Source organism: Furipterus horrens, unplaced genomic scaffold (genome assembly GCF_987537825.1).
Source record: "Furipterus horrens unplaced genomic scaffold, mFurHor1.1.pri manual_scaffold_11, whole genome shotgun sequence".
In the NCBI taxonomy this organism is placed as follows: domain Eukaryota; kingdom Metazoa; phylum Chordata; class Mammalia; order Chiroptera; family Furipteridae; genus Furipterus; species Furipterus horrens.
Window position 1 is genome coordinate 100,282,530 of NW_028327181.1, and position 26,581 is coordinate 100,309,110.

General features: G+C 67.2%; 1 protein-coding gene across 6 annotated transcripts; it reads right to left on the reverse strand.

The window, feature by feature from the left end:
- Window positions 1–461: 461 nt before the first annotated feature.
- On the reverse strand, window positions 462–25,752 carry LMTK1 (lemur tail kinase 1). Of its 6 annotated transcripts, none has more exons than XM_090291178.1 (14): window positions 25,631–25,752; window positions 15,155–15,288; window positions 12,555–12,702; window positions 10,047–10,126; window positions 9,558–9,676; window positions 9,297–9,456; window positions 8,563–8,696; window positions 7,313–7,397; window positions 6,950–7,071; window positions 5,781–5,930; window positions 2,725–5,356; window positions 2,460–2,607; window positions 2,160–2,327; window positions 462–1,224 (listed from the first exon to the last, which is right to left on the reverse strand). In XM_090291178.1, the coding sequence occupies exons 1-14, from the start codon at window positions 25,683–25,685 to the stop codon at window positions 1,184–1,186; spliced, it is 4,176 nt and encodes a 1,391-aa protein (XP_090147304.1). In that variant the 5' UTR covers window positions 25,686–25,752; the 3' UTR covers window positions 462–1,183. The 6 variants fall into 6 exon arrangements, with proteins under 6 accessions (XP_090147304.1, XP_090147306.1, XP_090147307.1 ...); XM_090291180.1 differs by having other exon boundaries at window positions 9,297–9,384; window positions 25,631–25,751; XM_090291181.1 differs by lacking the exons at window positions 15,155–15,288; window positions 25,631–25,752 and adding an exon at window positions 13,819–14,051.
- Between the last annotated feature and the right edge of the window lie 829 nt (window positions 25,753–26,581).

Sequence of the window (26,581 nt, forward strand, 5' to 3'; positions counted from 1 at the left end):
TCTGCTCTGGGCAGACCCCACCTGGGCACAGCGGGGGCCCAGGTCACTGTTGCCCTTCACCGAGCGCAGTGGGGGAAGGGACAGCCTCCTGCAGCTCCCACCCCAGCACAGCCAAGCCCCAAAGAAAACACACTGAAGGCTTTTTGTTCTTAGCTTGATTTCTCTTAAAAAACAAACAAGGAACAAGGAAACCATTGCACCAGCATCCTAAGCCTCAAACTAGTAGGAAACAAAAACAGACCCAGAAGCGTCCCAGCCCACACTCCCAAAGCAACAACTTAAATCTCTTTGGCGACAATAACTTAAAAATCATGGCCCCTCCCACTTCCGCTTGTTTGCTCCGACCGGTAGTTACAAAAATAGTCCCTGTGCTGCCGTTGCCCTGCCACCCCCCTCCCAGCTGCACCTCCTCCCTGTCCCCTTCCCTGCGGCAGGAGCCCTGACACTGACGCGGGGGGGGGGGCAGCCCCCACTACCTTGGCCGCGGGGCGGGGCTGGGCAGTGCCCTGCAGAGGAGTGCTGCTCACACCAGACAGCAGCGGGGGTGGGGCCTGGAAGCCCCCCACCTTCCACGCTGCCCCTGTGACTCCAGCAGGGGGACCCAGGCAGAAGTGGTCCCAGACCCTGTGGGGAGGGAGGGCCTAGGGGTGTGGTCGAGTCAGTGAAGGGGAAACACAGCCACAGACTTCGAGGTAAGGGTGGCGGGGCCCCTGAGCCCGGGATCCTGTCCTGGCACCGAGCATACCCAGAACCGGGCGCGAGGGCACGGGGGAGGCTGCCCTAGGGGGCCTGTGCCCGGTCTGCCACCTCGGTGGGGCACCACATCCTGCAAGGCACCGCCGGGGCCAGTGGGCAGGGCATGGGAGCCCCCCAGCCACGAGCAGGTCCCCTGGCCTCAGAGGCCAGGCGGTCTGACAGCAGCGCGGGGCCAGGGCATAGGGGCACTGCAGGGTGGGGCTTCCCTGGGGAGCAGCAGTGGACCCGAGAGTCCGGGATGAGTCCTGCCCCCAGGGCAGCGCCGGCCAGCGTGCACAGCCGGTCCCCTCTGCAGTGCTGCGTGGGCACCGAGGTGCTGGAAGCCGCTACCAACCACCGGCGACTGCAGTCCGCACGCAGTCGGTCACCATCCATTGCTGCTGCCCGGAGCAGGACCAGCTGGGCTCCAAGGGGGGCCACCTGGGCCTCAAGCTTCTTCACAGCTGCCCCCCGCACCTCCTGCAGGGCCTGGCAAACAGAATGCACCATGAGTTCAGAAAGGTGCCGGGGACAGACAGAGTGCCTCCCCCAGGACCTCCACCTGGCCTCTATCCCGGGCCTAGGGCCAGCAGCCAGCGGGGCTGCAGCTCTTAGGCCCCTTCACTGCCTGCCTGTCCGGGAGCCCCACCAGCCCAACAGCTCAGCTGCCCCGCCCCAGGCCTTTACAGGTGGGGAGACTGAGGCCTGGGCTGACAAACGTCACGCACTTTCTGGTGACCTGCTTGTCTGCTCAGGGGTCCACTCAGGACATACTGTGTCCAGGGAACAGGCCAAGGGCAGCGGGGGAGCGGTCGGGTCTGCCCGGGGGACAAGATGACCAGGAGGCGTTCGGGTGAAGGTGGGCGTCCAGAGGAGGCGAGCAGAACTTGCAAGAACTTGGCGGGGGGCTGGGAGGGGCCCCCTGGCAGGGACGGCCGGCCTGGTCTGAGGCCGGGGGAGGAGTGCTGCGAGGAGGGAGGGTGAGCTAAAGGCCCGGGGGCAGCTCCTGCAGGGCGCTGGGCAAAAGCCATCATATCAGGGCTGAGGCGTGCGGGGCCCTGAGCCAGCGGGCAGGGGGCAGTGGAAGAGGCTGACGGCACGGGCTGGGAAGGCTCGCGTGCAAGAGGCCGCCGCAGGTTTTGGGGGGCTTTCAGGCAGAGGGCAGGTGGGGGCGCTCGGTGTCCAGCCTGTGCCTATGGAAAAGCGCGAAGCCGGCGAGGCCTTAAAGCCAGGCAGCGTCCCGTCTCGGCCCAGGAGACAAGCAGGCACGGCCGGCCACGGTGGCCAAGACGGCAGGCGCGCCTGCGCGTGGCCAGACCTCTCGGGGCCTATGTTTCCGCGTCTGAAAACACCATGCACAGAAAAAAAAACGAGTCCACTGTCCCGATGCGCAGTCCCCGCGCGCCAGGGCCCCGCAGCCTCACCTCCCACGCAGCTGGCGTCCGGGTCGGAGACGTGCGTGATGGAGAAGCGGGACGCTGGCGCGGGCGAGACAGTAAAGCGCGAGAAGGGGCCGGGCGCCGCGGGGGTGGCCAGGGCAGGGTCCCGGCCCAGCGTCCGCGAGAAGCCGTCCTCCCATCGGAACCCTCCGTCTGCAAAACGCGCGACGGTCACCTCACGAGCATCCACCCTCAACGCCACCAGCCTGGTCCAGCACTCGCCCCGCCCACTCCGTAGTCGCAGAGCCCTGGCCCCGCCCCCAGAAGGCCCCGCCCCCAGCTCACCCTCTTGGACCGTGAAGCCCTCGGGTGAGCCTTCGGCCCCTCGCGGCCGGCAGGGGGTGCTGGGGGAACTGGGACTGCCCGCGAGGAAGGCGGGGGGCGACTTCTTGGCTCCGGGGAAGGGCTCCCCAACCTCCCGGGTGGGGCTTTCCTGGAGGGTCAGAGCAGCACGTGAGTTGGGCCACCAGCATCAGCCACTCCCACCGCTTTCTGTCTCGCCGCCCCCCCCCCCCCCACCGAGCGCACAGAGCCCGGGGCAGCTGCCCACCTCGTCAAAAAGGTAGACGGTGACGTCGTCAAAGAAGGACACGGCTTTCTTCTTGCGTTCCAGGTCCTCGCAGAAGGTCTCGGACAGCAGGCTGGGCATTTTGAGCAGGCTGCGCAGGTTGCGCGCGCTCTGGCTCTCGGCCACCACCACGGGCACGGGCGGCACCTCTTCCTCGCTCTCCTCGCTCGGCTCCTGGATGCTATAGCAGCGGAGCTCCTCGTCCGACTCGTCGCTGTCCTCGCTGTCCTCCTCTTCCTCCTCTGGCCGGCCCTCCGGGGCTGCGGGGAGTCCTGGCAGGGCCAGGCAGAGTGGGGCTCTGGGGGCGCCCGGGCCCCCCGTCTGTTCTTGCAGGGCTGACCGCAGTCCCCTGGGCTCCTGGAGCTCGGGGCCGTGGCTGTCTGAGCTCTGCGGGACTGGGGTCAGGAGGAAAACTTTGGAACGTCCGGGACTGGGCATTGGTGACACCTGGGCTGTGCTTTGGGGCCAGGAAGGCTCCCTCTTAGGACCCATGGGGCAGGGGCTTGGCCCAGGGGAAGAGTCCTCAGGCAGTGGCGGTGGCGACATCTCCTTGGGGCCAGGGCTCTGTACCTCCCCAGGTGCCCCAGACTCAGGAGAAGGCTGTGCTGGCCGCAGCCCAGGGCTCTGCGGAGTCTCTAGGTCCGACTCTGGCCCGGGGGGCAGAACACCCCCTCCCCTGTTCTCAGAACCCAGCAGGGGCTCGGGCTCGGGCTCGGTGTCCAGGTCCGAGAAGTAGGCTGAGTCGCGGTAGGGGTTCTTCTCGCTGAGGCCGCTGAGGGAGGCCAAGAGCCGAGTCTCCGCCCTGGGGCTCTCACCCTCTGAGGCCAGTCCCCCGAAAACCTCAGGCTCGCACGGCTCGTGTGCCTCCTTGAGCACAAACTCAGGGGACTCGTAGTTCTCAGTGTCATAGCCGCTGTCCAGGGCTCGCGGCTGCCCTCCAGAGGTGCCAACAACCGACGGGCTGAAGACCTCACAGCCAGCATCACTGGCCGAGGACGGGATGTCCAGCGAGTCCAGGGAGTCAGGGGTTCCCACCTGCTTCTGCAGGGAGCGGAAGGCCGGCGTGACGTCCAGCTTCTCAGCCTGCGGGCCGTCACTGGACAAGTCGGTGAAAACACCGGAAGTGGCCTCGGTGGTGTCCTCGTCCTCGCTGCGTGGCGCCTCCAGCTCTGGCGAGCTGCTGTCGCTGTCCCACGCTTGGACTGGCTCTGTGCCAGTTGCCTGGCTGCTGGCAGGCGTGGGCGAGGCCGGCAGGGCGGTGGGAGCGCTGGCCCCCTCGGTGGGAAGCAAGGCTCCCTCTTGGGACGGGGATGGGATGGATGGAAGGAGCAGTCGGGGTCCAGCAGAGACCTCAGCCTCCTCTGCAAGCCTGAGCTCTGTCTCGAGGCTGTTGCCCCCACTAACGGCTGCCTCTGTCCAGAGGGGTGTGACTAGGCTGGTGGCATGTGGCAGGCCCTCAGCAGGACACAGATGGGGGAGGTCAAGGCAGCATCCCAACTCTTGGCCAAAGGAGACCCCCTCTGGCCCAAAGAGAGGCTCTCTGGGGTCCTCTGGGGCCAGTGGACAGCCCAGCTCAGGGACAGCCGGTAGGGTCTGCTTCCTGCCAGGGCAGCGGTCCATGTCCCTGCCCGCATAGCCTGCGTCCCAGGACTCCAGTGCTCGGCCCCCGCTGTTGTTGTTGGCTGACACATTGGAGCTCCAGTGTCTGTGCTGGGCAGCTCTTCCTGCCTCAGCCTCCCCCGGGTGCTCCCTGCCCAGGGTCAGCGGAGCCCCTGAAGTCCCAGAGAGGGACGTGCCCAGCGGGTCCTCAGAGAAGGGCAGACAAAAAGTGGCCACGCCCCAGCCGGCACCCTCCACTCCAGGCTCCACCAGCGCCAGGCCCCCGGGCGAGGGTGAGTACGAGGCGCAGGTCAGGTCCTGGGCGCGGCTCCTGCACTGGTAGGGGTCGCAGTGGCCCCAGCGGCCGTCGGTGGATGGCTCCTGGCCCAGCAGCGGCTCCATGGCCAGCGAGGCAGCCATGCTGCCATCTGAGCCGTTGCCGTGGCTGTCGCCCTCGGAGCTGGGGGCCACGGCGCAGGGGCTGGGGGCGCATCCAGCGCAGTCGGGGTCGTGGCCGGCAGCGGGCGTGGGCTCCTCCAGGCGGATGAAGTACTCGCTGCCCACAGAGGGGCTGTGCGCGCTGAGAACAGGCACCACCCCTGGGGGCGCGCCGACCGGGGCGCAGAGCTCTCGCAGGCGCAGGGCGTGGTCCGGGCTCCGCACATCCCCTGGCGGCGGGAAGGCGTCGGCCCCGAGGCCCGCCTCCCACTTGTACTCGAAGTTGAGGCCGCGGCTCGTCTCCGTCACTGTAAGCACGTCGTCGCCGTCAGCGTGGAAGCTGTCGCCGGCGAACTGCTCCAGCAGCGGGAAGGACGAGGCGGCGGCCAGCTCCCCCGCTCCCCCCAGAGCTGGGCCTGCGCCGCCCCCGCCTGGACGCAGGGAGCGCCAGCGCTGCTCAAACTCGTCCTCGGCCGCGGTGGCGCCCTTGGAGCACAGGTAGGAGAGCAGCAGGTGCACCTCCTCAGCCGTGGGCCGCTGCTCCGGCTGCAGCCAGCAGAACTGCATCACCTCGTACCTACGGGGTGGGAAGCGGGGCTCAGGCACCCACCACCCAGCCCCCAGCCCCCTTGGGAGTGAGCCCATCTACCCTCCGTGTAAGAGTCTAGGGTCCCCTCCTCACACTCAGTCCGTGAGGGCAGTTAACTCTCCCACTTATACGAGACCCCAAATCTCGGAGGGGGCACAGCAGTTTGGGGACCAGCATTGGGCAGGACACTTTTCCCCAGGTCACACCACCCCGCCTGCAGGTGAGCCTGTACTTCGGGTAGAGTCCACTGCCCTGTGGGTACGGGTGGGACCCAGAGATCACTGCCAGTCAGAGGGGAGTCAGGATGAGCTGGAAACCCAGGGGGTCAGGAGCTTCTTCTCAGAGCACCCCCCTTGTCTACCACTTCCTGCTGGGGATATCCCCTCCCAGCCTGGCTTCACTGGGTCCTCACCAGCGGTCACACAGCGGCAGCGGCAGCTGGGGCTTGGGCAGCTTGAGCTGCTGCTCCCGGACGGCGTAGGCCAGCACCTGCCTGTCGGAGTGGTGGGGGTAGGGCTGCGCACCCAGCTCGAAGAGCTCCCAGATGGTCACACCCAGGGACCTGCAGGGTGACAGCCATCAGAGGAGGCTGGCGCGGTGGGCAGGGCACCCCTGCAAGGATCTTGGAGCATGGGACTCCAAGGGGCAGGTCCTGCTGTCACACCAGCCTCTCAGGGACGCCCCTCCCAAGGTGCTTTCCTTCCATCAGTGGGCAAGATGTGCCACCTGGCCAGGCCCAAGCCGGTGCCCCGTGTGCTGAGACAAAAGCCAGCCTGGCCTTAAATGAAGCTCAGGCCACTCGCTCATTCATTCAATCCCTTTCCATGGTGAAGCCGGACACTGTGCCAGGTACAGGAGCTGCCCTGTCAGAGAGGGAATGGAGTGTCCACTACGGGGGAACGGTCCAGTGGCTCAGGGGGCGCCCACAGTGAGCTCAAGAAGGGGGCTGGTCCATGGATCCAGGCTCTAGGAGTCCATCAGGAGGAGGGAGACCAGACCAGGGCCGGGAAGAGGCGGGAGGGGGCTCCAGGGGCCGGTCCAGGCCAGGGGTGGCCTCTCAGCTCTCAGGCCTCCAGAGGCCGCGGCATGCGCTGGATGTGCCCACTCTGTGCCCAGCTCGGCGCCTCCAGGCTGCAGTCACGGGACAGCCCCAGCCCCACCGGCCCCTCTCCATGGGAACAGGACTACACGCGTGGGGCCCTCCGTCTCCTCAGCCTAGCCGTCAGTCCAGCCTGCCATCCCTCCCAGAGGGATCTCCACCTGAAGTCAGCGGGCCTTGGCACAGTGGGTCCTGGAGAGGCGGGGCTTTCTCCAGACCCCGCCAGCCCAGGGCTGTGGACCACTGGCACCCCTGTAACCTCCCCTGGGGCCGGGTGTGGCCACTTTCTACACGGCGATGAGGTTGGACAGACGAGCATGTCCTCACACAGTGGCCGTTGAGCAGCCAGCCTGCATCCACTCAGCACAGGGAACGGATGGGTAGGTGGACTCAGTACCTGCACCCTCACGGGACACGCACTCAGGCAACCGGCAGGGCAGCCGGGTCTGATGGCAGCAGGGGGCCCCGGGACCCACACTCACCACACATTGCTGGCCTTGGTCTGGTCCACCACCAGCAGGTTGCAGTGCACCTCGTCCACCAGCTCGGGCGCAATCCAGCGCAGGGGCACCCACAGCTGGTCCGCGGTCACGAAGTAGTCCTCCTGGGGCGTGCTGGATAGCGTCACTGCGCCAGGCCCCGCCCCTCCCCTCCCTCAGCCTTGCCACAGCCCCACCCCTCCGACAGGCCACGCCCCACCGACAGGCCCCGCCCCTCCCCGAAGCCCCACCCCCCGACAGGCCCCGCCCTGCCCGCAGGCCCCGCCCCGCCCCGAAGCCCCACCCCTCCGGCAGGCCCCGCCCCACCAACAGGCCCCGCCCCGCCCGCAGGCCCCGCCCACTCACTCTGTATTTGCCGTGAGCCAGGCCGTAGTCTCCGACCTTCACGGTCAGCTCCGCCGTGAGCAGGCAGTTCCTCAGGGCCAGGTCACTGGGGAGCGGGAGGGCGGGTCAGCCGGCTGTGCGGGCGGGGCTTCCAGGCCACCGCGAGGGCTGCACCGCTTGTCCCAAGGGCGGCCTGGCTCCGCTCCGAGGATGGGCAGCAAGGGGCGTGGAAGAGGCTGCCACCCCCCTGCCCAGAGCCCCGGCCCCTGGCCCAGCACGGGGCGCTTTGGAGGGTTCCCACGGACACGGCCCCAAACGGTACCACGCAGGTGAGGAAATGAGGCCCAGAGAGCTGGAGAATGTGCTGGAGCCCCCGTGAGGCCATGGCTCCGCGGTCACACCCCTGGCCCCAGCGGACAACCCCCCTTCTCCTCGGACACCAGCCTGCTGGCCCGCCCCTGTGGGCGTCCCTCCTGCCCGCCGCACCCCGCTCCCCAGGAGGGAGCCATCAGCTGGGACACGGAGGTCCCAGGGGCCCTGCCCTGCCCACACGGGCCCAGGGCGGGGTGGGGGTGCCCCCCGCAGAGGCCCCAGCTGCCGGTGTCTCCCCTGCCTGCCGGGTGGGGTGGTGTCAGGGCGCAGGGCACTGGGGTCACCGTGGGGTGGGCCCACGTCCACCACAGTGCTGCCGTGCCGGGGCCACCAGCGGGCCCGCGCTGTGGGCCTGAGCGGCGCGCGGCCATCGCGGGCGGCTCGGGAGGCTGGCAGCCGCCCTCTTCAACAAAATCACTGATGCTGGAGTCGCAAGTGTCATCACTCAGCACCAGGATATTGTTGGGGAGGACGGCCCGGGCGGCGTCCGGGGCTGGCGAGGCCACATCCGTCACCACTTCTTCAGGCACGTCCCCCCACGCTGGGCACCCTGGCGCACGTTTCCAACTTAAGCAACCAAGGCCGGAGGCAGGACAAAGCCACCCCCACCCCCACCCCTGGGCCTGAGGGAGACAGGGAAGGAGGGGCGGGCGTGGGGTTGCTGGGAGGCACCGCCCACCTCTGAGACAGAGGACGGGGCTCGGGCCCTGTGGCGCTTCCTTCCGTCCAGGCCAGGCCGGCCGCGTGGGCCACGTCCCTTAGCCGTCCTGCAAAGCAGGCGTGTGACCCCCGCCTTCCTGGTGGTTTTTGTTTAATAAAACTACATCGCACAGTGGTCCCTGGAGACAGAGGGGACGCAAGCCCTCACACCCCCGCGCGGAGGGCCCCGCCCCCCCCACCTGTGCACGTAGTTGTTGCGATGCAGGTGCAGGACGCCACAGGCCACCTCGCAGGCCATGCGCTGCAGGGTCATGGGGTCAGGCACCATGGACTCCGCCACCCGGCAGCTCCGCAGGTAGCCCTTGAGGTCCCCCTGTCGAGAGGGGCAGCCCCATCACTTGTGGTCACCTGTCGGTGGGGAGTGGTCCTGCACAAGCCCACGCCCAGCCCTCTCCCCCCACGCAGGGCCTGCTGACAGGCAGGTGCCCAGCGGGGCCTCCGTGTCCACCACCCCCGGGGGCTGGTTCTGCAGGGCGACCCGCGGGCAGGGGGCACTCTCTCTAAACAGCCCCGCAGACCATCCTCAAGCAGCGCCGCGGGGCTGGTAAGGTCACATTCTTCGTACAGACCACTGGGGCCCAGCTGATGGGCAGCAGACAGGCCACGTGAGCGGGGACGCTGAGCCAAGAGTCCAGAGAGCAGACGGTGGGGCCTGCGTGCCTTGGGGCCCCGCGTCTGCCAAGGGCACCCTCATGTGGGCAAGTGGCGCAGCCCAGTGCCAGAGCTGTGCCTGCGGAGGGGCCCCTGGGGCCTCTGGGAGGCGGTGGGGCTGTGGTGGAAATGCGAGCCCACAGAGCGGAGAGAGGGGACCCCGGCTCAGCAACGTCCTCTCTGTGGGGCTGCTGGGAACCCTCTTCCTGTCCTGGAGAGAAGCTCAGGGCAGATGGGCAGGAGGGCCGGGGTGGCAACTCACCATGGGGCAGAACTCCATCACCAGCAGGTAGGGTGTCACCTCGGCGCACTGGGCCAGGCACCGGAGCAGGTGGCTGTGCTGCAGGGCCCTGCGGGAGCCAAGAGGCTGCCCCCCTGACTCCCACGCGGGGCAGGAGGGGGCAGACAAACAAGGAGGGGGGCTGGGAGGAGGGGACAGCACAGAGCTTGCCTCGGGTTACAGGGTCCCGTGCTCGACACAGCCCCACCTCCTCCCGCCGCACCTGCCCCGGGCCCCACCCACCTGTAGGGCCGCGTCTCCTCCAGGAACCGCACCTGCTCCTGCACGCTGGCGCTGGCCTTCAGCTCCTTCACCACCACCTGGGTGCTGCTGAGGCCGGAGGGCACCTCCCCCAGGAACACCTGTGGGGCCGTGTGTCACCGCCGCCCTGGACGGCACTGTTTTCTGCACCCCACTTTACACACGAAAACACGGGCCTGGACCCCTCCCGGTGAACCTGGCTTTGGCTGTCCTTGGGGCTCCCTGGGGGCCCCCAGCGAGGAAGAGGGACCTGCTTGCCGTGCCCAGGCCAGGAGTCAGGGAGAAAGAAGCCAGGACCAAGATGCTGCTTCCTCTCCCCCGGCCCCAGCCCTCTCCAAGGACCTCCCGGTGCCTGACCCCAGGGTGGCCAGAGGGGGTGTAGACCCCAGCAGGGTGGGGACCCAGGGCAGGGGCAGCTCCCAGGAGGAGCAGTCTCCACCTGCCCCCTCCATCTCCAGGGCCACAACTCACCTTCCCAAACCAGCCGTGGCCAATCTCCTCCAGGTACAGGAGGCTGTGCCGGCCCAGGTCCGTGGGCTTCAGCAGCTGCACTGTAACAGGGCGGGGGGCTCAGGGACCCCGGTTCCACCCCCCCCACTGCCCCACTTCCCTCATCTGGCCTGTCGCAGGGCCCCCGAGTGGCCTGTGCTGGGAGCCACACCTGGGGGCTGCCATCAAGAGTAGGGCGCCAGCACCCAGGGGAGCCGTGGACCTGCAAGAGGCACTCAGGCATCCTTCTGGGAGGGTCTGGGAAGGTGGTGCCCGGTGCCACAGGGACACGTCCAGCTGGGGACTGCGGGCCCGCAGTGTGGCTGGGGCGGAGGACACGGGACCGACCCGTCCCCTCACCCCTGCCACAGGCTGGCATTCCAGCACCAGGCAGGCCAAAGGCTGCTTTGTTGGGGGCTGCTTGGCACCGCCTGCGCGGGACACACTAGGCCCATTCTCCTGCAGGCCAGAGGGGTGAGGTCAGCGGAGGAGGGGCCTGGGCTACGGGGCCCACTCATGCCCTCCTGTGCCCAACGGATTCCCCGAATTCTGCTCCCACACCAACTGCCCTGGGAACACTGACCTTGATGCTGAGCAAAATTTAGGGTGGGGAGTGGTTCCTATTGGGCCCTGAGGCCGGGGCGTCCGCCCGCCACAGCCTGCCGTCCGGTACCCCTCTGGCCTGAGGTCTCCCGGAGCAGGCTCAACGGCCCTGGCAGAAGCCCTGGGGCAGTGGTGTAGGTGGGGGCATGCCAACTGCCCCCAGGGGGAAAGGTCCCCTCTCAGTTGTAGGAGGCAGGCAGGCTGGGGACAGGAGGGAGAGCTGGGCTCCCCCTAGGGGCAGTGCCCACAAAGCCTGGAGCCAGGGCCTGGCCGTGCCATCAGCCCCGCTGCCCAGGTCCTTAACCTTTGCCCTCCAGGTGGCTGCCCTCCCAGTGTGGCCTGAAACCTCTCCCCCTCCCTGGTAGCAGAGGACCCTGCAGAAAACTGAGACCAGAGCTGCAAAAATGGAGAAAACAGGCAATTACTGCCCGAGGTCCCTGTCCTCCTTCACCCCTGGGGACAGTCCCCTGGGTGGGAGAAGGTGGGCGTCGCGTAAGCCCTGATGTGCGCTGTTTTGGTTTTGTGTTTTGGGGGTTTTTTTTTTGTGTTTTTTGACTTAAGCTTTGATTGCCAAAGTGCCCACTTCCCTGAGCGTGGACTCAAGGCTCAGAGAACCACATGGGTACCCAGCACCGCAGGGCCCTCCCACACCAAGGCCCCTTGTTTGGGGGGGGGGGTCTGGGCTGCTGTCCGTGCCTGGCCATTCGAGCCCCTTGGGTATTTTTCTTCCTGGGCTACACATTCCTGCTCTTAGGTTTTAAATTCACCATTAAAAAGGAAGCCCCACCCCCACCCCAGTGACAGCGGCACCACCCCAGGCCGTGACCTCTGGTGGCCCAGGTGTCTGTGACTTCCAGGTCCTGTGAGTCACAAACCTGTATCTTTTCAAAGTCTCCTTACTGGACTTCCTGAAGGGCATCCCGCTGTCTCAGGAAGACCCTCAAGGGCCCCCCAGTCCTAACACTGGTGTAGGATTGGGGTTTCTGTGTACAGCTCCATGGGCCCAGGTGGGCCCCTACGCACTTCTAGCCAGAGCATTACTGTCCCCAAGACTGGCAGAAAGCACAGGGCCTGGAAGATCCTTTAGAACCCCTGGCGGTGGCAGGCCCAGGCCTGGGGCAATGTCCCCTGGGTGGCTCCTGGCTCCCCGCCAGCTCCCAGTGTCCAGCAGCGTGGGTCCAAGCTCAGAGACCCCCATGGCCATGCAGGAAGGCTGGGGGCCTGCCAGCAGGGGGTCCCCTCAGGGTTTCACAGGTGGTCCTCTGAACAGATGCCCCGAGTGCTGACTAACTGGTGCCTATGGAGCTCTGAGCCCTGGTCCCAGCAGCCAATGGCCCCACATCAACTCTGGGGCCCGGCCAGGGCCTCGGAGCCCCCAGCCCAGGATGAGGGAGGGGCTCCAGGGCGGCAGCATCTGGTCCCAAACTGCAGAGCCCAGGACAGAAGCAGGTGGGCAGGCCTGAGTGAAAGGCCCATTCACGGGCCGCCCGCAGAGGGAGCCTCACAGAGCTCCTCCTCCCGCGTGGGTGGGCCCTGCCCACTGGCACAATGGAGCCCATGTCCCTGCCTGGCCAGCCAGCCAGCGCGGAGCGAGAGTCTGGGGTCAGGCACCCCAGGGACAGCAGAGGAGCCCCTCCCCCCAGCACACAGGCGGCCTATCCCAGGACCGAAGGGGGCAACCCTGTCCCCATTCCTGTCACTGACCCTTCACACAGTGACCCTGGATGGGGGCGTGGGGGGCCGAGGGCTGCCCCCAACCTGCCCCCAGCATCCCAGGTCCCAGCAGAAGGGGCCACAATGTAGTCTCTCACCACCCCTCTGGGGACCGTGGCCCCTGAGCCCTGAGCCGCACCCTACAGCACCCCCTGGGCCCTGGGGGCCACTCACCGGAGCGCCCGGGCTGCTTGGCCATGGGCAGCGAGACCTCGGTGAGCGGCAGGACATACACGTCGGGCCCGTTCTGCGCGGTGGCCGCCGGGGAGCCCTGGGCCGAGAGCTCAGCCGCGTACTCTTCCCCCTCAGCATTCTCGAACTCCTGGCCACCGGCGGGCGGGGGACAAGGGCGACAGGGATTTGGGGTGAGCGCCAGCGGCAGCAGCGCGGGCGGGCCCAGCGGCGACCTCTCCTCAAGCCGGGAGGTGAAGCCCCCACCCGCCTGCTCATTCCTGGGGGCAGACGGCAGACCCACGGGCCTCCCTGTCCGCAGGAACACCAGCTGCCCCAGGAAAGCCGGCATTTGTTTTGGGGTGGTCAGGGTGGGCCACAGCCCCCCGGGTGCAGTGCCTCTCCCTCCAGATCTCAGCCCATTCCCACACTAGCAAGGGGTGCGGTGGGCCTGCAGGCCCCGGCCAGCTGCCCCTGCCCATCCAAGGACAGCCCCCAACTCTGCTCAGCCACCTCCCACCTGCCGTGGAGCAGCCGGCTGAGGCTCAGGGCTGGAGGGTGGGGACAAGGGTCCCATCACCCCACTCTGCCTCCCAGACACAGAGCCTTCCTGAGCGTCTGGGGCAGAGAGCCCACCGGCCTTCACCCCAGGCCCTGCACCCTGCCGCCTACCGCAGCCATCTGCCCTGCAGCCGCCCCTGGACCTTGACCTGGGCGGGCCGGAGTCCACTCCCAGGGCTCCCAAGGGCCCGGCGCAGGGCAGCCCGGGCTGGGCCCCACCTGGCTGGCTGCTACTTTGCAATGCTGTGCCACACCTGTCTGTCTGGGGAGGACCCTCCCCAAGTTCAGAGCTCAGGCTGGAGAGTGAAAGTCTGGAGACAACAGGGCCTCCTGCAGCAGCAAGAGTCCTGCCCCAGCCTCCAACCCTACAGCCCCCTGCCCAGCGTGGGGCCTGAGCCCAGAGGCTCCAGGGACCCCATGGGGATGGGTGCATGTGGGGGCCAGGAGGCCCAGTTCTCCGCCTGCCCAGTGCTATGTGGCCTGGGGACCCTTCTTTCTCGGGCCCTGGCTTTCTCAGCTCTCCATGTGTCCCTGCAGGCCCCTCCTAGTCTGCACCCAGAGGGGACTGAGCCACTGAGGGCAGGGTGAGGGGGTTGTTGCCTGCGGGGACTCCCCTTCCTGGGGCCCCTCAATGCCAGCTGCGTGCCCCTCTGCTGAGGGCACAGCTGCCCACCCATCCCGCTCGAGGTCCGGCCCAGCCCATTACCTGCCGGTGCCACCTGGCAGCCCACCAGAGTGTGTGGGCACAGCGGGCGATCAGGTAGGACAGGGCCAGCATGGTCTGCCCAGGCCCTGCCCCCAGGACAGCTCCTGGTGGAGGACCCCTGTGCAGGCACGCCTGCACCCCAAGGAGCGCTGGTGCTGGAATGTTCTGGTACCATGCTCCCAGGCGGTGAGGAGGGCACCTGTAGGAGGGCCAGGTTGGCCCTCATTTGGGGCCCTGTTCTCACAGAGAACAAGGAGGGGTTGACTTACAAGTAGCCCCAAGTCCCACCCCTGGGCTCCGCCCTACCCTGCCCTTCCCCAGACCTCCTGCTCTGGCCCCAGGGTCTTCCAGAAAAACACTAGCATCGCCTGGCTGGCACCCAGCCCCGCACACCACCGATGGGGGATCCGGCCCCCTCTGAGGGTTCTGGGAGGATGGCTGGCCCTCCAAGGTGGGCTTTGTCAAAGGCAAGTGCCTGTTCTTCATCCTCATCAGGCGGGTTCCAGCTCCCCGCCCTCTCTCTGAGGGGGCTGGGGGTGGGGGTCATGGCCACTCCTCTCAAATGGCTGGGGTGTGGTCCACTTGGCGGGGTGCTCTGCCACTGATGCCCCTCCCCTTCCAACCTCGCCAGGCCCAGGAATCTGACCTCCAGCCACGTTGGGGCTGGCGCATGGGCAGACGCACCACAGCCGGCGGCTATTTGCGAGGTCAGCAGGCACTCGGCCCACGCGGCGCGGCCTCTGGGTGGGGTTCTCAGCACTCGGCTTCCCCGGCCCTCCCTGCTCAGAGCCGCTGCTGGGTGCGGAGCAGCCTTCGGGGCTGGTGAGACGGGAGCAGAGCACCCCACAGGGCACCCCTTGCCACTGTCCTCAGAGGGGCCTCTGCCCTCAGGTGCAGCCCAGGACGCCAGTGGCTGGGCACCCTGAGGGTGTCGGCACTGCTGTCCATGGGGCCGATGTCCAGCCACACACAACCCTGGTCAGGCCCAGCCCGAGGCAGCCCCCCAGGCGGTGAGGCGGTTTTGGTTCCAGGAAGCGTGTCTCCCCTTATCCCTCACCCTCGGAAGTCAGGGGCACTGGGCAGGGGGCCCCCTCCCCCAGCAGCTCAGGAGCCCCCAGTGGGCCCTCTGCAAGGCCAGGCCTGGGCACAGTCCACGGAGGCTTGCCCCTGAGCTGGGGTGTGACAGCGTGAGGCCGTTATCTCACAGAGGGGACCCAAAATGAGGGGGCAGGGGGCCGGGGTCCCTCCTGTTGACAGCCCCAGAGGAGGGCCCGTGGGATCCCAGGCCCGGGTCTATGTGGTCCCGTCCACAGCCCCCCGGGGCCCCCGGCCTCACCTTGAACCCGATGCCACCCTTCCTGCAGCACAGGCAGGCCAGCATGAGGGCGATGACAGTGAAGAGCCCCGAGAAGGACACCGCCACCACGGCCAGCGAGGATGACCAGGAGAGCTCGCTGAGCACGGCGCCGTCTGCCGAGGAAGGGGCAGTCAGCGTGGCCTCTGCGGCCGGCCCCCGCGGCCCCCACGGCCCCCAGGTGCACGGGGCCAGCCACGCCCCTGCCCCAAGCTCCCCAGCCAGGCTCCCGCGACCCAGCAGCGGACACAGGGCGGCCAGGGGCCGGAGCCTGCAGTCCCTCATCCGGCCACTGGGTGCCGCTCTGGTCTCACCCCGGGGAAATGGCCGCAAAGCCACCCGAGCCCGCCCACGTCCCCATTGTGGGGGCTCCCGGACACCCCTCCACGAGGTCAGGGTCGTGGGGCTGTGGGGGACCTCCCTTGACGTCTCTCTCAGACTGTGGTCACCCCGCCTCACCTTCCGGAGCCCTGTCATTATTGTCAAAGCTCCGAGGGGGTCACTGATAAAGGGTTTAAGACCCCATGGGGACAAAAGGACTCAGTCCCACTAAGTGGGGGACACTGTGGAGCTGGCCGCTGTGCACGGCCACACTCCAGGCTCAGGGCTGCGAGACAGAAGGCCCGTGTGGCGTCTGAGTCAGGGGCGCCTGCTGTCCCAAGAAGGTGGCCTGGCATTGCCAAGTCGTCCCCTTGCTGAACTGACCAGAGGGCACTCTGGGGCTCCTTCTGTCCCGGGGACAGTGGGGCCTCCCCTCATGCAGTACCTGGCCTGCCTGAGTCCCCTCGTGGTGCACCCTCAGCAAGAGGAGACACTGAGGAGCCGGGGGCAGCACGATAGCACCCCTCCCAGCACAAGCATGGCCCCCAAATCAGGACTCCAAGCTGCCCCAATGCCCAGCTGTCGCAGGGCGGCCTGGTGGGGCCTGTGAGGCGTCTCCAGGACAGAGGAGGGCCAGCCCCTCCCGTCCTGCCACATGGTCCGATGCACCCCCAGCCTATGGGCTTGCTCCACCTGTCTGCACAGGTTTCCTGCCGGCCCCCAGCCCACTGCCCAAGGAGCACCTCCAACCCCTCAGTTCCCAGTGGTGGATCCCTCAAGACTCCCGACGTCTCAGGTCCCCCAGTGCAGGTCAGGGCGCATCTCAGCAGGGCCTCACTGGGTCCCGGCTGACCACCGAGGCCGCTGCCATGCCTGTCCCCGCTGGGCAGGAGGACACGGAGGCTCTGCAAGGGCAGAGGGGCCCGCGGCATCCAGACATCCACGCGGGAAGCCAGGACTGCAGGCTAACAGGCCTCGGGGAGGGCTGCCCGGAGCCGGTGTGAGCCCGGGGCCCAGGAAGCCGGAGTGAGGCCTGGACGCCCCGCTCAGGTCTCTCAGCCTGTCCCTGACCCTGCGTGCAGGGAAGAGGCCCGTGGAGCCAGGTCTCATGGCAGGGAGCCCGCTCCACCGCACCTGCAGGAAACGCGTGCACAGGGCAGCCAGTTGCGTGCCGCCAACCACGGGGTCCAAGCAGGTGCCCTCCCAGGGGCCTCTGCCAACAAGCTTTGGGGGTGCATGCATGCAGCTAAGGGGACACACCCCACCCCGCGTGCAAGGCCACCCCCTGGCTCCCACCCAGTTAGCACATGGGTGCCCACCCACAGCATGCTTGCTCCCAGCTCCTGCACCCCAGGATGCGCGTGGCCGGGGCAACCCCTGGGGGGCCAACTCAGCTCACACGGCCCTGCATGTGCGCTGCACCCTCCTCTGCTGGCTCCCTCGGCACCCCTGCGTGGGCCAACCTGAGCCAATGAGCTGCTGCGGGGCCTGGGGCCGCTCCACGGCGTGGGCAGCAGGGCTGAGGCTCCTGGGGGCAGGACGACCACAGCCCCCCAGACTCCTCCTGGTGAACCCCAGCAGTGGCAGCATCGCGCCCTCTGACCCCGGCATCCTGACGGGTGTGAGTCACCCCGCTCTGTCCTTCCTCTCAGGGAAGATCTCGGGCTCCCCCACTCCTGCCAGCCCCCACCACCCCATCCCCGGGCCGTCCCTCCCCCTTTTGCGACACCCACAGCCAGGGTCCCCTTGCAGACACACAGCCTGTCATCACCCAAAGGGCCCGGACCAGGAAGCTGCAGACAGGGATCTGGGGCTTAGAGGGCTCCTGCCCTCACCCTGGATCCCCCTCCTGCCTCAGTGCCCCTCTGGGCGCAGAACTGGGGGCAAGGAGCCAGGACACTGGGAACAAGGTGGCAATAGCGCAGGGGCGATGGGTGGAGGGGTGACAGGATCCTGTGTGCCCCACAGGAATGGACGCAGCGCTCCACACACATTCCTCGGGGAACGCCCGCAGTGTTGCGCCCTCTGCCCCCCACACACACACATCGCCATGAGCCTTGGTCCTGCCGACCAGGGGGGCTCTGAGGGGTCGGCAGGACGAGAGGGCGGAGTGTTTTGGGGGGGCAGCGCTGGAGAAGGGGAGGATGCAGCTGAAGATGGAACCAGGTGCCAGCCTGACTTCTCTTCTTTTCTTTTTTAAAGATTTTATTTTTAGACAGAGGGGAAGCGAGGGAGAAAGAGAGGAAGAGAAACATCAACTGGTTGCCTCTCTCACGCCTCCAACCAGAGACCAAACCTGAAACCCAGGCTCGTGCCCCGACTGGAAATCGAACCAGGACCTTTTGGTTCCCAGGATGATGCCCTCCCCCTGAGCCACACTGGTCAGGCCCTGGCCGGGCTTCTTGTAAAAGGAAGAAGTGATTTGTTTTTACCAATAGGTGGGGGTGAGGGGCTGGGGGGCTCTCAGGTGACCTGGCTCACCCCAAGTCCCTCAACCGCAGGGGGCCCCTAGAGGAGATGAAGCTCTGCACAGGCGAGCGGAGCATGTAGAGCGGAGAGGAAACACGTCCCTCCAGCTGCAGACACGCCCACAAGCCGCAATCATGAGAACGCACAGCCGTGCCGCCGAGGTGGACTGGCCTCCCCACCCCGCTCACGTGGAGCTTTGGATCGATGTCTGTCCGTCACATCTGGGCGCCGTAGGGGCAAGTGTGTAACTAGCGGCTTCCTAACGAAGAAGGGCCCTTCAGCTAAAAGCAGTGGAACAAGACACAGCAGATGCATGGGCTTGGCGACAGAGAAGTGTGCGTCCCATCAGAGCCCCCAGTGAAAAGCAAACAACAAACCGGCAAAGGCAAGTTACAGAAAATATGTCACAGGCCTGGGGTCATTACTGTGTAGCCACACAATCAGCCAAAGGGACAAAAAAACCTTTAAGACCTCCAACGTGTGCAGGGAAACCAAACCAGGTCAGCCGGCCGAGGAGAAACACCATGTGCCTGACCCAGGCAACGCGCGGCCTCGTCCCGAACCGGGGAAACGGGAAACGCAGCGCGAAGCCGGTGTCCAGTTCTGGCTGAAACCGGTGCACCAGCACCCGTGGCCCCGGCTCCAGCGACGCATCCAGGGCCTCCAGGAAGCCACGCGGGGCTGTGCACATGGGGCCTTGGGCGCCCGCTGTCTCTTTGGCCAAGTGATTCCCCATCTGGAGCTTAACTGGCGAGAGCAGCCTGGTGGACACAGGACGGGACAGAGGAGGGGGACGAGGTCACCGACCCGCAGACAGACACGCTCTACGCACGGAGCTCACTGAGGTGCATTTCTGGGAGCAAGTAGAGCCTGACGAGGAAGTGGCAGGACGGGAGAACCCAGAGCGGTGGTGGGTCTGGCGCCAGAGCCGGAGCAGCAACAGGAGGGAGATGCTGCCCCCTCGTGGGCGGCCGCTGGGGCCACGGCTGTGCGCAGCCATGATGGGATGCAGGACGCACGGCTCCTCCAAAGTCAAAACAGAGCTGCCAGGGAGCACAGCAATTCCTCTTCCCGGCGCTTATCCAGAAACGTCTGAGACACTAACTCAGAGACGTCTGCACCCCTCTGTCCGCCGCAGCGCTATTCCCGATCCCCGAGACTCAGAAGCAGAGGGGTGGGTAAAGATGTGATACGCGTATGCAGCGGGACAGTACTCGGTCATACAAAAGAGGGCATTTTACCACTTGCAACGTCATGGGTGGACCTAGAGGGTGCCACGCTGACGAATCAGTCCGACAGAAAGACAAACATATGACTTCATTTACATGTGAAATCTAAAGAACAGAATAAATGAAATCAAACAGAAATAGATTCATAGATACAGAGAACAAACTGGTGGTGGCCAGAGGAGAGGGGGGCTGAGGAACGGGGCGAAAGAGGTGATGAGCACTCAGAGGCCATTGTGAGGGAGAGAGGGTGGAGCCTGCTAGCCCCCCAAGCTTCAAAGCCCATGCCTCAGTTTCCCCAGTCTACTAGGAGGGTCTAAGCCTGCTGCCTGAAGAGTAAGTGAGCAGTCATGACCTTTAAAAGTGGTAAATCAGCCCTGACTGGTGTGGCTCAGGGGATTGAGCGCCGGCCTGTGAACCAAAGTGTCACCGGTTCGGTTCCCAGTCAGGGCACAGGCTTGGGTTGCAGGGCAGGTCTCCAGTTGGGGGCGTGCAAGAGGCAACCGATTGATGTTTCTCTCCCTCTCTTTCTCCCTTCCTTCCCCTCTCTCTGAAAATAAATAAATACAATCATTTTTTTTTTAAAAAGGTGGGAAATCACACGTGTCACGACGTGGAGCCTGACATGCCGTTCCCAGAACCGGCTGCTGCACAGAGACCTAAGGCAAGCGCCGGGCCGGGGGCGGGCGTGCCTGCCGGGGCCGCACACACCTTTTGGGGGCGATGGCAGAGCTAGAGCTACACAGGGCGGCGGTGGCACCACGCTGCAAGTGCAGGGGGTGCCACCGCCGGGCTCAGGTCAGGCGACTCTTTACGCTCCATGAACTTCACCGCAATTTCGGCATGTTTTGCGCAGGCAAACACCTGGACGCCCTTTCTCAGGGTCAAAGATCGTGGGACAGCAGCCGCTCTCCTGCCGGCCACAGCCTGTGCCCGCAGCCCCCAGGGCCCAGCTCCTGTCCTGGCCCTGACTTGTCACCCTGCCCCCGGGCAGGGGGCAGCATTCTCAGACCCCCACCCCATGGTGGCTGAACTACTTCGAATGACCCCATGGGCTTCCATGGGGGCAGCGCTGGCCCCCCACTCCATGCCCAGCTAAACCACCAGCTCTGTTGCCCTGGGTGCCCAGCCCCCGTCCCCCGTCCCCCCACCTCATAACGCACCTGGTCCGGGGCTGCTCATGGGCCCTGCGGCCCCGAAAGCTGTCGCATTCCCTCCCAGCCCCCACAGCCTCTGTGGAGCTGCCCTGCGGCTCACGCGGACGCCCACGGCACCATGCCACCCTCGGGAAGGACATGAGTGCCTGGCCCAGCCCCAGCAGCCTGTGCGTCTGGCGGGAGCAGCCAGGACAGCGCAGGGGGTCCCAAGCCCAGCCCAGCCCAGTCAGCGAGCCTCGGTATTGCTGGTGCCCCTGCCACTGGGTGCCGGCACACCCCACGGGGCTCACGCTCAGGGGCACCAGCGGGCCTGGGGCGGGGCCCGGGCCAGGCATCTGAGGGACACCTTGGCACAGTCCCCCTGCCCCCATGCCCGCCGGTGATGCAAACAGGATCTCGTGCAGGAAGGAACTGTGCAACCCAGCAGGCGTTCCGCTGAGTTCAGTGCCCCGGGTGTGTCAGGAGAGCTGGAGCAGCCCCGCGGGGGCCCCCGCCACCACCCCCAGCAGACACAGGTAGCAGGATTCCGGGGCCGCAGAGGTGGCAGGAGCGGTGTCCACGCCCCACGAGCTGTCCACAGGGCAGATCCAGGCTGGGGCCTGTGGGACAAAGGTGCCCCAGGTCCTGACGTGGGAGCTTCTGCCGAGAGGATCGCAGGCCCCCAAGCAGGGGCACAGCGGCCTCTGCTGGTGGGGACAGGGAAGCTGGGTCTCGGCCCCGGTGTGGCCTAGCTGGGTGCCTCCGGGTCAGGCCCAGGCCCAGTGCTGTCTCCTCATTGTCTCCGCAGACCTCTGGGGTCAGGTGGAGGCAGGACAGACGCAGGGACAGAAGCCAGAGCCCTAGCTGTCGGTAAGGCGGCTCCCGGGCTGGGGCAAGGGCGTGGCCCAGGGCGCGTGCCCACACGTGTGCCCAGACACACCGGCCTCCCCTGGCCATCCCAGGACGGAGGCCATGTCTGCAGGATGCCCCACCTCCCACCGTGCGCTGCGTCCGGAACGGTCACGGCAGCCCCTGTCCTCTGGCCCTGACCACAGCCAGGAGGGAAGCCCAGGTCCACCCTCCTGGCCTCAGAAGCCAACTCTGGGCAGAGGTGCAGCCAGACCCCACCTCCACTCCTGCCCGGGCACCCCAGGTGCTGCAGACAGTGGGGGGGGGGGGGCAGGGCCGGCTGGGGAAGGGACCCAGGCCCGGTTCAGCCTCCGCTGAGGGCAGCAGCTGGCCCGTGGACTGGGGAGGAGGAGGCCTGGCCCTGACACTTGGAGCAGGCGACTCGGAGGCCTGCGTGCCAGTCCACAGGCCTGGGGAGGGCCATTCTTCCAGGCCATTCGTCCCCAGGGACCAGAAGGCACCTTGCAGGGATGCCTGCTTCTGCCAAAAAGATTTCGGGCCGCCTCCCAGGCAAAGCAGCCAGCCAGCGCCCGTAGTTGCCGTTAACTGCTTAACAGGCGGCTCTCTGGGAAAGAGACAGAGAGAGACAGAGACGGGGGGGGCGGGGGGGACTGCCTGTGCAGCGCTGGTGGCTCCATCCCCACCGTGGGCGTCTTAGGCTGCCAGCATGAGGCCCCTGAGCACAGCGTCGGGAAGAGGCCCCTTGTCGCCTGCCCACCCTGCAGTGACGTGTCCCAGATGGGTGCGAGTGCCCGGACACGCACACAGAAGCCATCTGAGACGCACACGTGTGACCGGGGCTGGGTTCCAGGACATCTGAACGACCCCCACACGCCGAGGAGGGAAAGGCGAGGACTCTGGGTAGCCAGTGAGGTGGCAAGACAAGGGTGCCCCATGGCTCCAACGGGAAGGCGCGCCTGCCACGCGCCGGGGCGGGGCCGCATGTGAACGCACAGCCCACGGCACCCACACACGCCGGACCCCAAGGCACCCGAGAGCCAGGCCCGTCCTGTGTGCCCACAAGAGACACGTGGCAGAGCGTGTGGAGGGACACACAAAGACCAGGCAGCGTGATTCACTGAGACGCAACATCCAACTGAGCAGCCGTGGGCTGGGCACATCCAGCACGGGCAGTGACCACAGTGGGCGTGGCGCTGACGGGGGGACCCAGATGTCCTAAAACTCAAGGTGGAGGCGGTTTCGGAACTGTGACTATAGGAAGAGTCCCTGAGTAGCACATGCTCACTGCGCGGACGCACAGGCTGTGGATTACAGCTCCGTGAGCTGCCAGGGAGGGAAGGCCGGAGAACGTTCGCAGCGCCGCCCAGAGCTGGGCAGAGGGCGACCTCCATCCACAGCGGAGCAGAAGGACCCGCCACACTGCACCCCTTGTGGGGTATTGTCAGCTCTGGGAGCGGGACACCCGGCGCACAGACCCACGGCCACAGGGGCGGCCTCGGGCATCAGGCCGAGCGGCGGTAGCCAGACACACGCTTCTGTGCGCATGATTCTGCATGTGAGCTGCATTCCCCACACGGCGGGATCCTTCTTTCCTCAGATGCCAGGAAACCCCAGGGGCCTCGCTGCCCAATGGAGCCTGATCCCCAGCGGCTGCACGGCCCCAGGCAGTCCCCACGTCCCCATACAAGTCACTGCCAGCCTGGCGCCCTCCGGCTGGGTCCTGAGGCTGGAAGGCGGTCCCCAGCAGGAGTGGCTGCAGAAGCAGCAGTGACCCTTGCTCAGAATCGCTGAGTTTCAAGTCTGCAGGAGCAAAGTGAGACCCCCTACAGGATCCTCCCAGGGGGACCCCCCCACCCCAAGAAGGCCTCCGCAGGAGGCAGTGCGGTGACCTCAGCAGAGCCCAGGTCTGGGTTCCGGTCGCCCTGTCCCTGGCTGGGCCCCCACGGGGGAGTAGGTCACCTCCTCAGACAGCCCAAGGCCAGCTGGCTGGGGCCGCCTGCTGCGGGTGCCCAGGCCAGCGGATGGGAAGGAGCCGTCCCATCTCCTCCCCCTCACCTGGGGTGAGCAAGGCCAGGCTGGTGTCACCCCGCTGTAAGAGGTCACCTGTGAGTCCCACAGGGCCACCCTGCTGCCTCACCTCGCATACCCTGTGACAGGTGACCCTGGCTGCCCAGAACGGCCCTGCCACACAGCATTGGGGTCACGGGGCCGTGACTGACAGCAGATCCCCAGAGCCGCCTGCGCCTGGGAGAGAGCTGGACCCCGAGGAGCCGGCCCTCTGGGTGGCCTGTGCTGCGCTGCCCGCAGGGCCCCAGGGTGCGCCCCCCAGCCTGGGCCCCCAGAACCCTGCCCCCAGACCCCAGGCCGGAGCCTCCGACTCAACCCTTCACTCTCGACACAACCGCTACCTCTACGGGCACAACCACGGGCGACAGACGGAGAGCCGGCCCGGCAGCAGGCGAGGACACCCTGCCCAGACGCAGCCCCTGTGTCTGCCGCTGACTGTCGAGGGGCCACGGAGACAAACTCAGACAGCCTCAAACCCCCGCCCTCAGCATCCGGTGGGCCCCCAGCAGGCCCCCCACAGACAAGGCTCCACTCGGGCTGGAAAAGCCACGAGGCCACGGTGCCCTGTCTCCAGGCACCGCACCCCCACCGAGAGCTGCCTCTGTGTAGTGAGCACCGAGTTTTCACAAGGCACCAAACCCTCCCCGACGGGGGGCGGGGCAGGAGTCACTCTCCCTTTTACAAATGAGAAAACCGAGGCTCAGGGAGGTAAAATTGGGCCGGAGGACTCCAGGGTGCGGGGGACAGGGGGCCCCCCTCTTCCTCCCCAAGGCCCACATGGAGGCCAACAGGGAGCCCCTTACACAGCGCCGCCTCCCAGTGCGGCCCCTCTCACAGTGGGACCCAGAGCCCCTTCCACCGTCCTGCAAAGAGGGGAGTCCCCTCGCCTCCCAACAACTTCTCCCTGAGAATCACTACGGGACGTGTCAGTCACATGACCATGTCAGTCACGCTGACCACGGCTGTGCACCCAGACACTTGCAAGAGGCAGAGCTGCTGTTGCTCAGAGGTGGGGGAAGGAAGGGACCCGACGCACCTGGTCGGGGGGTGACAAACTCACACAGGGCGTGTCTGGGCCCCACAGAGAGTGTGAGAGGCAGGGTGTGAGGGCGGCCTCCCCCCGACCCCCTCCCCGGGCTCAGGACTGGCGCCCCCCACTTGCCAACCCCACCCCACACCTCCAGCAGGTCCCGGAAGGTTGTCTGGGCCTGGGCTCCAGCCCCTGCCCTCAGGGTCCAACGGGCTTCCACCTGGGCCAGTGGCTGGTGACACTATGTTCTCTAAGCCCCAAGACACGCCTGGGAGGTCATTTCTGAGCGAGTGACACCCACACCCTAAGTAAGCCCAGCAGACAGCCCGGCCATCAGCGCCCAGCCTGCGGGGCCAATGCCTTCAGCCAGGCTGTGCCTGGGGACAGACCCACGTCACTGCAGCTGGGCCCTGCTCCGGGGGGGCGGGGGGGGGGGCGGGAGAGCCCACCCCTGCTCGCTTGTGCCACAGCCCTGGGGACATGCGGGGGGGGGGGGGTATTGGCCCCTGGGCCACAGCTCCAGGGATGGGCTGTACCTCCTGTTTGGGGAGGGAGCTGGAGCTGGCAGGTGACTGAGGCAGGCCTCTAGCTCTGCCTGTGGCCCCCTCTGCCCAGCCCAGTTGCCCACCGCTTCCCGGAGGCCAGGCATCCATGGTAAACACCCTGCCAGGCTGGTGGCCCTGGAAAGAGGCCTGGCCCCCGGGGCCCTGTGGCCAGCTTGGCAGCACCACCCAGCCTCCCGTGTTCTCTGGGGGACTGAGGGTGCCTGGGCACCCACGAAGCCTCGTCTCTTTTGAGCCTCTGCCCGGAGGGCTCTGCCCTGTGGGCTGGCCACGGCACCCACATCTGCACGCAAGCTGCCGGGTGGCAGGAAGAGCTTCCAGACCTGTTTCCTAACCTCGGAGTCTCCCACACTAAGACCTTGGACCAGGAAGGGGCCATGGCGGCCTAGGCCCCAGGGACACACTCCCCCCTCCTCAGGGGCCTCGGTCCTGGCTATCCTCTCCTCTGAGCCCCGGGGCAAACGCAGGCCCTCCTGCTCCAGTTACCGGTGCCAGCAACGTCCACAGAGACGCGGGGGTGGGGGTCGGAACTCCGCTGCCCGCGCCTCCCCCCCCCCCCCCCCGCCCGCTGCTGGAAGCCTCAGCTGCGCTGGGTGCCGGCCCCAGGCCTCTAGGGGTCCCGACAGTGGGCCGGTGCTTCTGCGGGCACCGCTCAGGGTGGGGAAGGGTTAATTTCCATGCAAAATAGGAATGAGCGGCTCAGGAAGCACCATGTCCGCAGTGGGGGGCCTGGGGCAGGACGCAGGCTGGCGTTGGGGGGCTGCCGGCAGACTCACCGGGGTCCAGGTGCGAGCTGAAGGCGAAGCTGGGGTTGAAGAAGGACGACGACATGACCAGGACTGGCGGCGCGGGACCCCGGCGGCGCTGCGCTCAGGTCGCCCGCGGCCTCGACCTGCACCGCGCCATCGCCGGCGCCCGCGCCGCGGATGTGGGGTGCGCCCTGTCCGCCAGGCCTGCCGAGCTTCGTGGCCGCGGGGCTGATGGGGTGCAGGGCGGGCAGGGTGCGGGGATCCTGCGGTGCGGGCAGCGGCCGCAGACGAGCCGCCTCCGCCCGCCCGGCCGCGGCGCCGCGGGGCTCCGGGGCTGGTGCAGTCCGAAAACACTGGCGGGAGCGCGCGCGGCGGGTGGGGGGGCCCTCTCCAGCTGTGGGGGGCACTGAGACGCGTGGAGCGGGGACAGGAGGCTGAGGGACACGGAGACGTGGGGGTGCGGCAGTGCAGGGGGCAGGGGGTGTCAGGGAGATGTGCACAGGGGGTACCAGTAGGCTAGGGAGCGCTGAAGCGTGGGGGGGGCGGGCACAGAGACGCAGGATGGGAGACCCGGAGACGGAGCCGCGGGGCTGGGGGGCCACGAAGCCTGGGAGGGGTCACGGTGGCGTGGGCGTCGCGGTGAGACTTGGAGAGTGGTGCGGGCACAGAGCCTGGAGAGGGGCCGCGGGGACTCGGAGGCACAGGCGGGGGCGGGCACCGTGGCACGCAGCGATAGGAAGTAGTGCGCAGGGTGGCCGGGGACGCGCCGGGCCCACGCGCGGGCGGGCTCTGGCCTGCACTGGGCCCAACCACGCAGGTCCGCAGGCAGCTTGAGGCCGGCCCCAGGGCCCTTTGGGCGGCGCCCACACTAGCGGGCGTGGGGGCTGCTTTGCACACGCCGCGCTGAGACGACGGGGGGGGGGGCAGGTGCAGGAGCCCCCGTCCCCGCCCGCTGCGAAGCGCGCTGGGTGTTTAGGG

Bases quoted from the DNA above. Each gene is read 5' to 3' on its own strand.
- LMTK1 (XM_090291177.1), bottom strand. From the start codon at position 12,903: ATGCCGGCTTTCCTGGGGCAGCTGGTGTTCCTGCGGACAGGGAGGCCC. The intron at 9,677-10,046 runs GTGAGTTGTGGC...ACGGCCCCACAG, and splicing joins GCCACGGCTGGTTTGGGAAG to GTGTTCCTGGGGGAGGTGCC. The intron at 7,398-8,562 runs GTGGGGGGGGCG...CCCGCTCCCCAG, and splicing joins CGCAACAACTACGTGCACAG to TGACCTGGCCCTGAGGAACT.